We start from the raw sequence: 15,004 nt of genomic DNA, 5'->3' as shown, positions 1-15,004 counted from the left end.
TATCAAGCTCCTCTACATCCTTCTGCCGGTCCTCCTTCCATCTGAAGAAGTACACCGCTCCTGGTCAGAAAAACCAATCAGGATGAATGTTTTAGCTGTGTGTATCACGCTAGTCTACGAGTTGCTCAAACCCTCCCGCACAGCAGCAAAGACTGCCGGTTTGCGGCAGCTGTGCTAACGGTGAAGAAACAACTTAACGTCACAGGCTTTCTGCAGACTGCATGACAGAAGAGCAGAAGCGCAGCAGAGAGCAGCAGGAGGGACCTGTAAGGTGTGCTTGTTCAAATTTTTAGACTTAAGGTTTTCTAAGAGTTCCATGATGAAGTTTAAACATACAATAAATTTAAGACTAAAATATAGTAAGATTTTTGTTGATTAAATAGAAAACAGGACAAAATTCACTATAGATGACTACAATGGAAAGAAAACTTCATCACATTTTAGTCAAAACACTATGACAAAAGGTAAATTAGAAAGTGCTGTCAAACATAACACTGCAGCAAAAAACAAAAACGTATATATTTTTTTTACCATTGTGAATGACATCTCACAAACCTCAACTATATTATTAAACTACATCAAACATTAAGGTGCCCACGGCAAAAAAATAAAAAATTCTGTACTATAATCTTAAGCACTTGTAGACTTCAGTAACAGTGCCTTTATATTAATTTATGACGTGTCATATCATCAAGGATGTTCATGCTGTGTTTCTTGGTCTCCTCCTTTGTGTATGTAGTCACTTTTCTTCTGTAAAAGTGACTTTGGCTACAGAGGATTAGACGTTTGTGAATAGGTGCCATGAGCTGTAGTACATCACAAATGTTTGTCTACGAGAATACTCTTCACGTGTGATGAGTGAACCCGACTGTTTTTGCTTCAGCAGCAATATGGGTGTGTGCAAATTAGATTACCATCCTTTCTGCTGACCCCAATATCAGAGGCAAGCATCCTCAAACAAAGCTGCAGCACAGAATAGAGAAGCTGCCCTACTGACACACAACAGCACAATCTGCATCCACAGCCGCAACCCCACAGGCACGAGGCATTGTGCTAAAAAAAACACAACAGATTGAGAAAGCGGATAAAATGCAGAAAGATGGACAAAGTTCAACAGGAAAGAAGATGAATGAGTTAACGATTATGCATGAATATAAGAGAAATGTAAACTGAGAGTCAGAGGAGGGAGGGGTAAAAAAAATGCAGCGTTGCTAAGAAAAGATGAACTACTAAGGAAGAGGAAAGTAAGTATAAAAATATATGATATAGTAATAAACATCATTAGGTTTTGCAAAAACAAATACTAATTGTAAAATCTAAATTACGGACAGCTCTAATTATTTACAAAGCCAAAAGTAAGACAATGACAAGAACACAATAAAAAACTGTTTAAGAATAATATATATATATATATATATATATATATATGCAATAAATATAAGGTTATATAGGTGGATAAGGAGGGGGGATATTGACAAGTTTACATTTTCACCCACTCCCTTGAGTAAAACAGGTCGACATGCTTAATGCTGTAACTATTTTTGCACATATTCAAAAAGTAAATTAAAAAAGTAGCACAAACATATTGGTGCATGAACAGAAAAGAGATGGAGCAAAAAGTAAATCAAAGAAAGTCAAAATGCAACACTTAATTCTGAAGTGAAATGCATTAATCGTCTAAAAGGTTTGCGTAAAATACTGTTCAAGTGATGAGGACGTAGTTTTAACCTACTAGTTCTTTTATCCTTGTAAAGATTGTCAGAATACAGCCTATAATACCTCTACATGGGCGAGGAGTGGGACTAAATATCAGCTCTGGAAATGTCATTTCCTGGATAGGCCTACTTCCCAAACACATGTCTATAGCCAAACGTGTTTGCCCTAATATCTGCTTAGATCACAATAAACATTTTGAGGTTCTTAATAAAACTTTCTGGGCACACGTGAGAAATGATAAAACAAATAATTGACTAATTTACAGAACACTTAAGTTGAGATTAATTCCTATCATTTTCTTTATAATGCTGCACCCCTAAAAACCCCTGAATATGTATTTTTTTCATATAAAGCCCACCACAGAACTTTGAAAGACAGAGGGAGAAACATTTGATTTTCTTCAGACTTTTGGTTAAAATAACTGAACTTGCCCCCATTTTATTCTTATTGTCATATATTATTTAGCAACACTGTCTTCTGGCTACATGAACTTGCTGAGGCAAAATGATGCAATGTGCTCATCTTCTGACTGATCGATGTGTGTGCTACTTTTAAACTGGCTTGATAGGTACGACTCAATACATTATATTTCACAGCACGGAATGATTAGATCTTTTTCACGTCATCACTGCATGGACACTTCCCTGTAACTAACTGTATTTTAGGTAAGGTTTCTTTTTGTTGTCTCTCCCTCATCATTAACAGCCTGGTGCTGCTCATTATATTTTTCTCCTACTTAGTATGAGAGAATTAGGGCTCTCCTGTTAATACACAACAGCAAAAAGGCTCTGGGCAAATTTTAGATTTTTAACCCACTATTTTTTGAAGTTTCTTTTCTTTTTTTTCCCTCAATCTCCCTTCTTCCTTTATTGTTCACTAATAATTTGAATATAAATTGTTTACTCTTTGATTTAGTTTTAGTGTTTCATGCTCAAAACAATGACTGGCAGGTGAAGGGATGCGTAATTTATAGGTCAACGCTGCGATTTGCTTCGGGACTAATTCACATAACTGTTGACAGACTCAGCATTTATCAGCCCTCTGCTTAATAAGTCATAGAGCTTGTATTTGTAAGTTAATCATCCACTCATTCTTAGTCCACAGTTGGATTTTGTTGTCAAGTCAGATTTATAAGCTAACTACCAGTAATCTGACTTCAATGTGCTTCCACCTGTGCCTGTGTGCATATTATTCAGTGACACCGTCTTCTGCCTACACGAACTCGTACGTGGCATTAGAACAACTGACCGCAGCTGAGCAAACTCAAACTCTGCTCTGACGCGCAAACATGTTCTCCATTGAAAGCCTCCCGCCCCAAAGGAGGATTTAACATAAAATTAAGATAATTATGTACAACAGCAGCATAAACTCAAAAAATGGCAAGAGAAGCATCATCATTAGCAACTTTTATCCATAGCAGCATTTACATTATGCTGACAAGACCAACAGCACTAAAACGGCAATGTTCAGAACTGATTATCAGAACAACTGACCGCAGCTGAGCAGAAGAAAACAGCAGAGAAGAGCAGAGCAGCATGGTCACTGTAACTTATAAAACACGCTGAGGAACAGAAGCTGTAGCTTACCGGCTATCTGTAAAATCGCGTGTATAATCATGCCAGTTGGGGAATGGTCTAAGCTTCCCCTCAACTTCCGTGTTTGCCATTATCAGCTTCATCAACATAGCAACGTAAAATATTCCGGATGAGGCGAAATCCAGAGCAGCCAAATATATTATATTTGGCTATGCTGATTGGCCAAATGTTTGTAATTTAATTTAGACGAATATAAAGTTCACTAGCAACCACACACCATTGGCTATTTAGCTTAACTTCTGCAGAAGAGAAATGATAGTCCGTCGGGAGAAATTCACTGTGGTGTAAATGTTGTGTATACACAACATTTACACAAATTACAATTTTTAAACAACGCTTACAGATCCTTTTTTTCCCCTCTCTCGCATCTGTTCGGGCGGCGAGTCATGGACTAGCCACCACTGCTCAAGGACCGGAAGCGAGGACTCCAGCCATAGCATACCGGTGTGATTGATTCACGCTTTTGTTGTTTTAAAGCTGCTTTTAACTTCTTTACACAAACATTATACTGACTTATTTTCATATTTAAAAATGTTTTACGAATGAATAAACAGGATGTCCTAAACTTCGATATCCGCTGAACTTGAACCGGAAGTTGTCTGTCTTGCCCACAGTGGCGGATGTTGATGCAGAATTACGTTTCTGTAAAGGCATGAGTTAAAAAGGCAAACCCATGTTTTCAAGGAACATGTTGGACATATCGAGATGAAAAAAAAAATATTTTTTTTTTAGCGACCGGCTTTTATTTTGATATTCTATTTCCACTTACATGTAAGCCAATTTGCATTTTAGCTCAATATTTAGCAACCTAAATATGTTATTAGCAAATTAAATGTTTGGTTTGGAAAATAAATATTTAATTTGGGACTAAATATTAACCTTAGACTTAAACATTTAGTTGGGAACTAAATATGAAGATTGGGTTAAAGAAGCATTGCAGCAGTCTGTCTGCTATGCTGAACTGGGTGAGGGAAATGGCTGCAAAGTAGAAAGGTGAAGTTCAGACAGACATTTAGAAGACAATATTTTCTTTTAATTATCTCAGTGTGTCATGTCAATTTTGATAGATAATTTGATCACAAAATTAGCCTTATAATTATTTTTTGGTCAAATTATAATTAATGTCACTGTTTTAAAGCTCCACTCATTTTTGTCAATCATGCTACTTTTCTCCCTTCTTCTCCCATTTTTGTTTTGTATTGAATCTATTTTACCTTTTCACTCAAGACTAAAGCCTAAATGAAGACTGATCAACTCTATGTGGAAAAAATACAGCCTAAACAGCATACAAGCACAGCTGCACTGATCTGCTGAGCCAGCCAACCACAGAGACAAAGACACTGGTGCAAGCAGGCACACCCTCACTGAAAGGGACATGCCATATCAAAATATGTTTAGAAGTAACTGTATAGTAATCTCAATCATACTGTATCCATTTTACTGTTTTATGGCATTAATTATTAATTCAGAAATACCTATTTTTAATCCACCCACTTATTATTATTCAACCAAACTACGACAGCAGCAGCTAAGAACTGGTTTGGGGTATGCAACCACCTCATAGTCAATCTGATAATGTCAGTGCATAAGATTCAAGCTATGTATTTTTATTCATTCACATATTTCCTTGCCATCTCCTGTTCAGGCACAGCTTAGCAGTCCTGCTGCACTTGAACACAAATAATGCCTCATACAGTCATACAGTTTTTCGTTTCACACACATGCAGACACAGAGGTGCATTAAAAATGCATAAAAGCACACGGCCAATTACTGCTGTTAAGCAGACATTGAAAAGGGGCAGAAGAACTGCTGAGAAGGTCTGTTCAAGCTCTCTGCTTTGTGAAACCTTGGTTCACTCTGAATCTGAACTAATCCTTTGTTTTCTTCTATGTGCACTCCAGTACAAAGCCATATGTCACATGCTCATCGTTAGTTTAAAATGTCACTTTTAATAGCAGGCAAAATAAATGTCACAAAATATATACTGTTCTGTCAGTAGCATTCAATAAAATCAAAGATTGACCTAATTTTTGGAGAAAATAGATTACGTCCATGTAATGCAATAACTAATTAGAAGCTTATCTATTCCTGCCTTCATAATAGATGTAGAATCTGGACCATCTGCTGCCTGTTTTGCAATGGCAGTTTTATAAAATATCTTTATTTATTTTCTTTGCTGTGTATTTATGAAATATTGTCTCTTGTAAATAGATATATTGCATATTTCCCCTCCCCCTACTCAGCGGCTCTCCCTGCATCTCCCTCCCTCATTCATCCTCTTCCGCTGCTGTTGCTAAGACCGAGGAGTGCAGGCTAGTCTGTGGAAACCAGTAGAGTCTAAGAGGTGGATCTCCCAGTGTGTTGCTATGGGCAACGCTCAGTGTTCATAAGGCAAGCAGCCTGAAAATCTAGTATTTACACAAGTGACCTAGTTTTTAATTAGTCAAAAGGGATTGTATATTCTGAACTTCATGTTTGGTGTCCTTAAAAATACGTTTACATGCATCTCTGTGACTTCTTTGTATTTTATTTCAACAGAATAATAAATAAAATATGGCATTAGAATGTATCACTTCCTTTTTAGTCATGCACCATTATAAGACCCATGTTAAGGCGTAGTAAGCCTACACCACCTGACTGCCTGCACATTGTGATTCACTGCACACGCGCCTCAGGCTCGCTTTGACCTCCTCTGTGTCTCAGCCATTCATTGCACATTGAATCCATGAGACTGCATCAGAAATCCCAGACTTCCAGTGCTTGTCTTAGGCAGTCTAAGCCTTCTTATCCCAAGATGTATAGAAAAAGTGATAAAAGATATAAAAAAATATAAAAAATAAACAGTGATCTTCATTTAAATGTAAAGATAAAATGTGATAGAGTCCTGTGTCCTATAATCAATAGAACTGTGTTTTTCTATTATTTTAGAGGTGAAGATTAAAGGAAAACTAAGAAAATATATGGTTGATAAAACACAAAGACTTAAAAACTGTTTGCATTCAACATACAGTCAAAATAAAACTGGTATTTTGTTTGTTGTTTTTAAATAGGTGTACCACTGAGGAAAAACACAAGCAACAACACATCAGTATAAAATATGCAACTAGTAAAAAAAAAATCTTTCCTCAAATGACAGTAAAAGTAAAACTTTAAGCAATAAGGACGCACAGGCCAAAGCAGATGTCCGTAAAGCATCACCACTTTGAAACAATGAGACACAGTCATTAATCTACATATAAACAATGTATACCACAGTTACTTTATCAACACGAGGCCTTCTTGCTCCTCTAAGTGTTGAATATTTCTATCCAATTATTCTGTTTTAATAGGTTAAGTCTGTTAAATTAACACATATTTCAAGATTAATCTAGTTTTCAATAATAATTAATTCTTACCTCTTCTGTTCTCCTCCTGTCAGGTAGCACTAGTGTGTTTGCATGACTTCCAGGTACTATAGTAGATCCAATACTCATTCTGGGTCCAACTAACATGTAGCGTTTATCTCCAGATCTGTACTGGATGCTGTGACACAGTGTCCCATCATAATTAGTCTCTTGGAGATATTTAGAAGTATAGTCTGTGGATTTGGAGCACTGCATTGCAATCAGCACGATGATACTGATGATAAACAGAACTGAAACTGCGCCCAGAGTGATCATCAGGTAAAATGTCACATGATCATCGTCATCAGCCTTTGCTGCACTTTTAACATCAGAAGCCGCAAAAGCCTCTTTTGGCTCCACGAGTTTGACAATCACAGTAGCTGTTGCTGAGAGTGAAACGTTGCCATTATCCTTCACCAGTATGACCAGTTTATGCTCAGCCTCATCTGTCTCTGTGAATGACCGAAGTGTTCTGATCTGTCCTGTGTAGCGGTCCAAACCAAAGAGACTGTGGTCAGAAACTTCCTGCAGTGAAAACAGCAACCAGCCATTATATCCTATATTAGCGTCATAGGCTCTGACTTTAGTCACCAAGTGTCCTGCGTTCACGTTGCGTGGAATTTCCTCCACAACGTCAGCAGAACCATTGGAGCTGAGTGGATACAGGATGACTGGAGCGTTGTCGTTCTGATCCAGAATGAACACGTTCACTGTGACGTTGCTGCTGAGTGACGGAGTCCCAGAATCAGTGGCGAAAGCTTGGAACTGGAAAGTTTTTAGAGTCTCAAAGTCGAAACTTTTCAATGCCACAATGGTTCCAGTTTCAGAGTTTATGTTGAGAAAGGTTGTTGCTGTTTTATGTGCAGCACCACTTCTTGGTATAGTATATGACACGTGAGCATTGTCCCCCTCATCATAATCAAAAGCATCCAGGGAAAATAAAGAGGCTCCAGCAACATTGTTCTCAGTCACATAAAAATTATATGGACTTGTTGAAAATTCTGGGCTGTTGTCATTTACATCTGATACTGTGACACTTATTGTCTTCTGGGCTGACAAAGCTGGTTCACCAGCATCTTTTGCTATTATTGTTACTTCATATTTTGACTTATGTTCCCTGTCGAGTAGAGATTTGGTAACAATAGAAAACATGTTTTCTTGCAAGGAAGGTGTTAATGTGAATGGTACATCATCAATTATGGAACATATGACCTTCCCATTTACACCTGAATCCTTATCACTCACACTTATCAGTGCAACTGTTCTTCCGGGTTTGGAGTCTTCAGGTATTGCACTTGATAAGGATGTCACTTCTATTTCAGGTACATTATCATTTAAGTCTACAACAGCTATGATGACACTTTTTTCTGTTGACAGTGGGGCTAGTCCTTTATCAGAAGCTTTGATGTCAATTTCATATCTATCCTTTGCTTCATAATCTAAGAGTCCTTTGACAGTAATGGCTCCTGTAATGGCATCAATTTCAAACAGTTTACGCAATTTATTGTTTACATTATTCCCAAAAGAATACACTACCTCTCCATTTAGACCCTCATCTTTATCAGTGGCATTTACTTGTATGACTGTTGTCCCTACAGGTGAATTTTCATTAAGCTCCACAGTATATGACTCTCTGGTAAATACAGGCATGTTGTCATTTACATCTAAAACATTAATAACAATTCCCATTGTTCCTGATCTAGGTGGCTTTCCTCCATCAACAGCTGTGAGCAGTAACCTATGACTTCTGGCAGCTTCTCTGTCCAGTGGTTTATGCAGAAACAAAACAGGAATTTTACCGTCTTGCCCTCTATCTTTAATCTCCAAACGAAAATGATCATTTTGACTAAGCTTATACTGCTGGACAGAGAACAAGCCGCTGTCTGGATCCCGTGCATCTTGCAGTTGAAACCGAGCCCCGGATAGAGCAGATTCCGATATTTCTAAATGCGTCTCGTTTTCTGGAAAGGTGGGGGAATGATCGTTCACGTCTAATACCTCGATGGTGACATAATGTACCTCTAAGGGATTCTCCAGAACTGTCTTAATGTTGACAATACAGCTAGCAGTCTGGTCGCACACCTCCTCTCGGTCTATTTTTCGGCTGATGTGAAGGACTCCGTTGTCACTGAGCTGGAAAAGTGAATCCTTTGATCCAGAGACGATGCGAAATCCTCTGTCAATTAAAACACTTGGCTCCAATCCCAAATCTTTCGCAATGTTTCCAACAGCAGCGCCCGTTGTCAGTTCTTCTGGTAGTGAGTATCGCAGCTGCGCCGAAGTGAAATTAAAAGTGAAATCCAGAGAAACAATGAAAATGAGCAGGTGCTCCAGCGCTGCATTGCATCTTCGTGCCATCGCGAATTTTAGAATGGGCTAATAAAAATCATTTGAAGACACTCAAAAACATAAATAAAAATAAAAACGAGTAATGTATATATTTAGAGAACCAAAATAATAGTGATCAAGGAATTGATGATGGCGGATCAGTGATCGTTTCCATAATGCACAATCCGAAGCTCTGGCAAAAGCTCCAAAATATGGACCATCCACTGAGTGTTGAAATTTCACAAGCAGCGCCCCCAAGCGAGCAAGTGTTATAATCCTGATATATTTCTTTTTTTTTTTTTTTGTTCATTTCCAGTCGTTAAACACGCGAAACTTGTAATGATAATGCAGAATAAAAAGAGACAAGGTAAATTTCAAAATAATTCACTAATGTATTCAATGTCTATCCAACAATCCAACGTAAACTTGGTTATAAAGCAATATTTACAACTAGGTGTAACAATAGTTTTATTTTTGTACAACTTTATTCAACGTCAGATGTTCTAATAGCATTAGTTTGTTTGCATGACTTCCAGATGCTATTGTAGATCCCATATTACCTTTAAGAAACATATTTATTTTTTCCAGATCTGCAGTGGAGGTTTTGACACAGTGTCACAGTAATGTTAACCCCTTACAGATGTTTTGAAGAACCATCTTGTAGATTTGGAGCACCACATTGCAACTCAATGAATCCTACTGCAAAAATTCCACTACTTCTTATTAAAAAAAACTTCTGCAAAACAGTCTTGCTGTCTAACATTTTTACCCATTCAAATTGTGTTCTATCAGAGAGAAGCAACGAGTGCACCTGGTTTTAACATCATGGGCATCAAAAGGGTACACTTCAGAATTTTCAGAGATTATCCATATCACAATTAACAGGCAGAAAAAAAACATATTAAAAGATTAGAATAGTATGCTGTCTATAAAATCAATGAGGTGATCTGTTATGCCTGAAAGCTCAAAAATGAATGCTTAACTTCTTGCACAGTTGAAAACTCAGTAATGGTACAAAACCTTGATGTACAAAGGAAAAGGCCTAAGCCAAAAAGCACAGAAAATTTTTTTTTTTCGTCATCACCACAACAACAACAAAAATATGGAGAGTAAGGAAAATATTGTTGACTTTACTGAAAACTAAGCTGAAATAAAGCAGCATGAGGAGAATGGATCACATGGCATCATTTTTGTCTTGTGTGTGGTTACCACAATATCAGCAACCTGTGCTGGTCATATAAACATGCTCCCGTACCACTTCCACCTTGATATATTACTTAATTTATTTTAAACCAATTTAAAATCAAACATTAATGACATCATAAAAGTCTCTTCAGACAATGTCTATATGGCCTGTAAATGGGATGTACTGCTACTGCATTTTATCTAATGCAGAATACAACAAAATGCTTTAAACTACATTCAGTCAATTCACCCCTACAGGTACACATTTGCATGTTGATGCTGCCGAGCTACAACATTGTTGCCACAGCTGCCCTGCACTGGCACAACTGTGCCCTGTAACCACAACTGCAATGTAATCTTACCTCTTCAGATGTTCTTCTCCTGTCAGGTAGCACCAGTGTATTTGCATGACTTCCAGGCACTATAGTAGATCCAATACTCATTCTGGGTCCAACTAACATGTAGCGTTTGTCTCCAGATCTGTACTGGATGCTGTGACACAGTGTCCCATCATAATTAGTCTCTTGGAGAAATTTAGAAGTATAGTCTGTGGATTTGGAGCACTGCATTGCAATCAGTACGATGATACTGATGACAAACAAAACAGAAACGGCTCCCAGAGTGATCATCAGGTAAAAAGTCACATGATTATCCTCGTCATCCTGTGGTGCTGCACTTCTAACATCAGAAGCTGCAAAAGCCTCTTTTGGCTCCACTAATTTGACAATCACAGTAGCTGTTGCTGAAAGTGAAACGTTGCCATTATCCTTCACCAGTATGACCAGTTTATGCTCAGCCTCGTCTGTCTCTGTGAATGAGCGAAGTGTTCTGATCTGTCCTGTGTAGCGGTCCAAACCAAACAGACTGTGGTCAGAAACTTCCTGCAGTGAAAACAGCAACCAGCCATTATATCCTATATCAGCGTCATAGGCTCTGACTTTAGTCACCAAGTGTCCTGCGTTCACGTTGCGTGGAATCTCCTCCACACCTTCAGCAGAACCATTGGAGCTGAGTGGATACAGGATGACTGGAGCGTTGTCGTTCTGATCCAGAATGAACACGTTCACTGTGACGTTGCTGCTGAGTGACGGAGTCCCAGAATCCTTTGCGACAACTTGGAAATGGAAAGTTTTCAGAGCTTCAAAGTCTAAGGTTTTCATCGCCATAATGTCTCCAGTTTCTGAGTTAACATTAATAAAGGAAACTGTACTATCTCGCCCTGCATCTCTTAAAATTTCGTAGGACACTATTGAATTAGTATTTTCATCACTGTCAAAAGCGTTTACAGAAAACAAATAAGCTCCTGGATTATTCCCTTCAGTTACATAAAAATTGTATGGGCTCATTGAGAACTCTGGATAGTTGTCATTTACGTCTGACACCACAACACTTATTGCCTTTTCACACGAACGTGGTGGTTGACCCGCATCCTTTGATGTTATTATTACGATGTAATGTGACTGTTTCTCTCTGTCAAGGGGTGATTTGGTTACCAGTGAATACATTTTGTCTTGTAAAGATGGCGATAAAATAAAAGGGATATCATCATTCAGTGTGCTGATAGTCTTTCCATTGAGACCCGAGTCTAAGTCGTTTACACTGATCAGAGCGACTGTGGTTCCTAGTGGGGAATTTTCAGGGATCGACCTGGAAAATGAAGTAATCTCAATCTCTGGTGCGTGATCGTTCATATCTATTATTTTAATAGTTATACTTTTTTGAGCTGAAAGAGGAGGGAGACCTTTATCTGATGCCTCAATTTCAAGTTGATATTTATCCCTTTCCTCATAATCTATTAAACCTTTAACAGTTATCTCACCTGTTGACGGATTAATTTCAAAAAGCTTAAAGAATTTACGATTTACACTGTTGCTAAAAGTATACACTACGTCCCCGTTCCTTTCGCTGTCTAAATCTGTCGCATTTATCTTAATCACTGTTGTGCCAAGTGGACAGTTTTCCTCAAGCGTTACCGAATAAACATCTTTGGAAAAGACCGGCGCGTTGTCATTTGCATCCAAAACATTTACTACAATATCAGATTCGCTAGATTTTGGAGGTTTACCTCCGTCCAGAGCAGTAAGTACCAAAGTATGCCTTGCTGATATTTCTCTATCTAATGACTTTTGAACAATCAAAACGGGAATTTTGCCGTCGTCTCCTGTATCTTTAACTTCTAAACGAAAGTAGTCATTAGAGCTTAGTTTATAACGCTGGATAGAGAATATACCCGCATCTGGATCGCGGGCAGGCTGCAATGGAATACGCACTCCAGGCAACACTGACTCATAAATTTCCACCACCGTTTCATTTTCTGGGAAAGTGGGAGAATTGTCATTAATATCCAACACCTCGACACCAACGTAGTGGACCTCCAATGGATTTTCCAGGACAGTTTTTAGATTTATTTCACACGTAATGGTATGTTCACAAACCTCTTCTCTGTCTATTTTTCGGCTCAAATAAAGGATGCCATCGTTCGGATCAAGATGAAAGAGGTGATCAACCGTGCTGGTGACAATGCGATAATTTCTGTCTTTTAGCGTGGCTTGATCCAACCCAAGGTCGTTCGCTATGTTTCCGATCACAGTTCCCTCCTTGACCTCCTCAGAAATGGAATATCTCATTTGCGCAGAGGTAACACTGAAGAAAAGCAAAGCGGTCGCGCACGCGATCAGACGCTGCCTCATCCATTCTGCGTGGAATCCTCTTTGTTCCATAATGAAAAATCAAAACAACATAAATCAAACAATAACCATCCATATAAGAAATAATCTTGTCCACAGAAATTAATGCACAAAATCCAGGTTCCAAAATGTCCACACTCCCTCAAATATGTAATATATACAAAGACAGCACAGCGATTACATCCAGTGGTAAGTGCGATGGGAAGGTAAAAGGGGTGGAACTACAAAGCAGTGACGAAAGATGTAGCAGTTATTACACAAGCGCACTGACACCAAGCGATCCAGCGGCTAACTACAATAACCGCACGTTTAAAACATTTTACAGATTATAGAGATATTTATTTTTTTATTTATTTACGTTAACAACAACAATAATATTAATAACTGCTAGATCTTAAGACTTACAATGACTCATTTTTTTAACAATCTAGTGATAATTGAACATTTTTTTAATGCACGGGCATAAGCGCAAAATCTGTCAGCACCATGGAGAGCGATAAAAAAAATACTTTGCCGTAGAGGTGCGACACAGTGTCATTATAGGTAATCTCCTGAAAATATGCAAAACTGCACTTTAGAAAGTTTTTGTCACCACCTAAAAAAACGAAAATACGGGAAGTTATGAAAATAATGTTTTCTTTATCAAAAACTAAGCTAGGACAGAGAGATTCCAGTATCAAGTCACACCTATTGTGTTTTATGTGTAGTTATGTCAAGAACAGCAACCTGTGAACATGTCAACATACCATTTCCACACTGACATTTAACTTATCTTTTTAAATCCCAAATTAAATCAAATATTAATGACGTCTTAACGATCTTTTTAAAAAGTAGCTAAATGTAATCTTACCTCTTCAGTTGTTCTCCTATCAGGTAACACGAGTGTATTTGCATGACTTCCAGGCACTATAGTAGATCCTATGCTCATCCGGGGTCCAACCAACATGTATCGTTTATCTCCAGATCTGTACTGGATGCTGTGACACAGTGTCCCATCATAATTAGCCTCTTGGAGATATTTTGAAGCATAGTCTTTGGATTTGGAGCACTGCATTGCAATCAGCACGATGATGCTGATGATAAACAACACAGAAACTGCACCCAAAGTGATCATCAAGTAAAAAGTTACATCGTCACCCTCGTCATCCTTTGCTGCGCTTTTGACATCAGAAGCTGCAAAAGCTTCTTTTGGCTCCACAAGTTTAACAATCACAGTAGCTGTTGCTGAGAGGGAAACGTTGCCATTATCCTTCACCAGTATGACCAGCTTATGCTCAGCCTCGTCTGTCTCTGTAAATGAGCGAAGTGTTCTGATCTGTCCTGTGTAGCGGTCCAAACCAAACAGACTGTGGTCAGTAACTTCCTGCAGTGAAAACAGCAACCAGCCATTATATCCTATATCAGAGTCATAGGCTCTGACTTTAGTCACCAAGTGTCCTGCGTTCACATTACGTGGAATCTCATCCACACCTTCAGCAGAACCATTGGAGCTGAGTGGATACAGGATGACTGGAGCGTTGTCGTTCTGATCCAGAATGAACACGTTCACTGTGACGTTGCTGCTGAGTGACGGAATCCCAGAATCCTTTGCGACAACTTGGAACTGGAAAGTCTTCAGAGTTTCAAAGTCGAAACTTCTCAGCGACACTATGTTTCCAGTTTCAGAGTTAATGTTGAGAAAAGATGTAAATTTATTATCTTCGTGTACCTCTCTCAAAATATGATAAGAAATAATCGCGTTGTTACTTTCATCCCTGTCAAAAGCTTTGACAGAAAAGACCTTAGCTCCTACCTCGTTACCTTCAGGGATATAGAAAGTGTACGGGCTCCGCAAAAACTCTGGACGGTTGTCATTCACATCTGACACCTCAACGTTGATTGTCTTTACCGATGATAATGAAGGCTGACCCGAATCTTTTGCAGTTATTGTCAGCTCATAATGTGACGTGTTCTCTCTGTCCAAAGGGGATTTAGTTACAAGTGAAAACATATTATCTTGCATGGATGACAATAACGAAAATGGAGCATCCTCGCCGATTGAGCAGATCACTTTTCCATTTAAACCAGAGTCCAAGTCATTTACACTAATAAGAGCTACTGTTGTTCCTG

The 15,004-nt window shown here is 38.4% G+C and overlaps 1 protein-coding gene across 1 annotated transcript in view; it reads right to left on the bottom strand.

Moving 5' to 3' along the window:
• The window catches only part of LOC106956694 (protocadherin alpha-5-like), a 26,324-nt gene extending 14,950 nt beyond the window's left edge, over positions 1 to 11,374 (bottom strand). The window contains exons 1-3 of the mRNA XM_015047695.1: positions 10,571 to 11,374; positions 8,694 to 8,966; positions 6,708 to 7,460 (exon numbers count right to left, since the gene is read on the bottom strand). Coding sequence (XP_014903181.1) covers positions 6,708 to 7,460; positions 8,694 to 8,966; positions 10,571 to 11,374 — 1,830 coding nt within the window. The remainder of the gene's footprint in view (positions 1 to 6,707; positions 7,461 to 8,693; positions 8,967 to 10,570) is intronic.
• Between the last annotated feature and the right edge of the window lie 3,630 nt (positions 11,375 to 15,004).

The sequence above is a fragment of the Poecilia latipinna genome, unplaced genomic scaffold (genome assembly GCF_001443285.1).
Source record: "Poecilia latipinna isolate Pla-1442-1.1 unplaced genomic scaffold, P_latipinna-1.0 Scaffold840, whole genome shotgun sequence".
In the NCBI taxonomy this organism is placed as follows: Eukaryota; Metazoa; Chordata; class Actinopteri; order Cyprinodontiformes; family Poeciliidae; genus Poecilia; species Poecilia latipinna.
The sequence above is the reverse complement of the archived record's forward strand: the minus strand, read 5'-3'. Positions and strand labels throughout refer to the sequence as shown.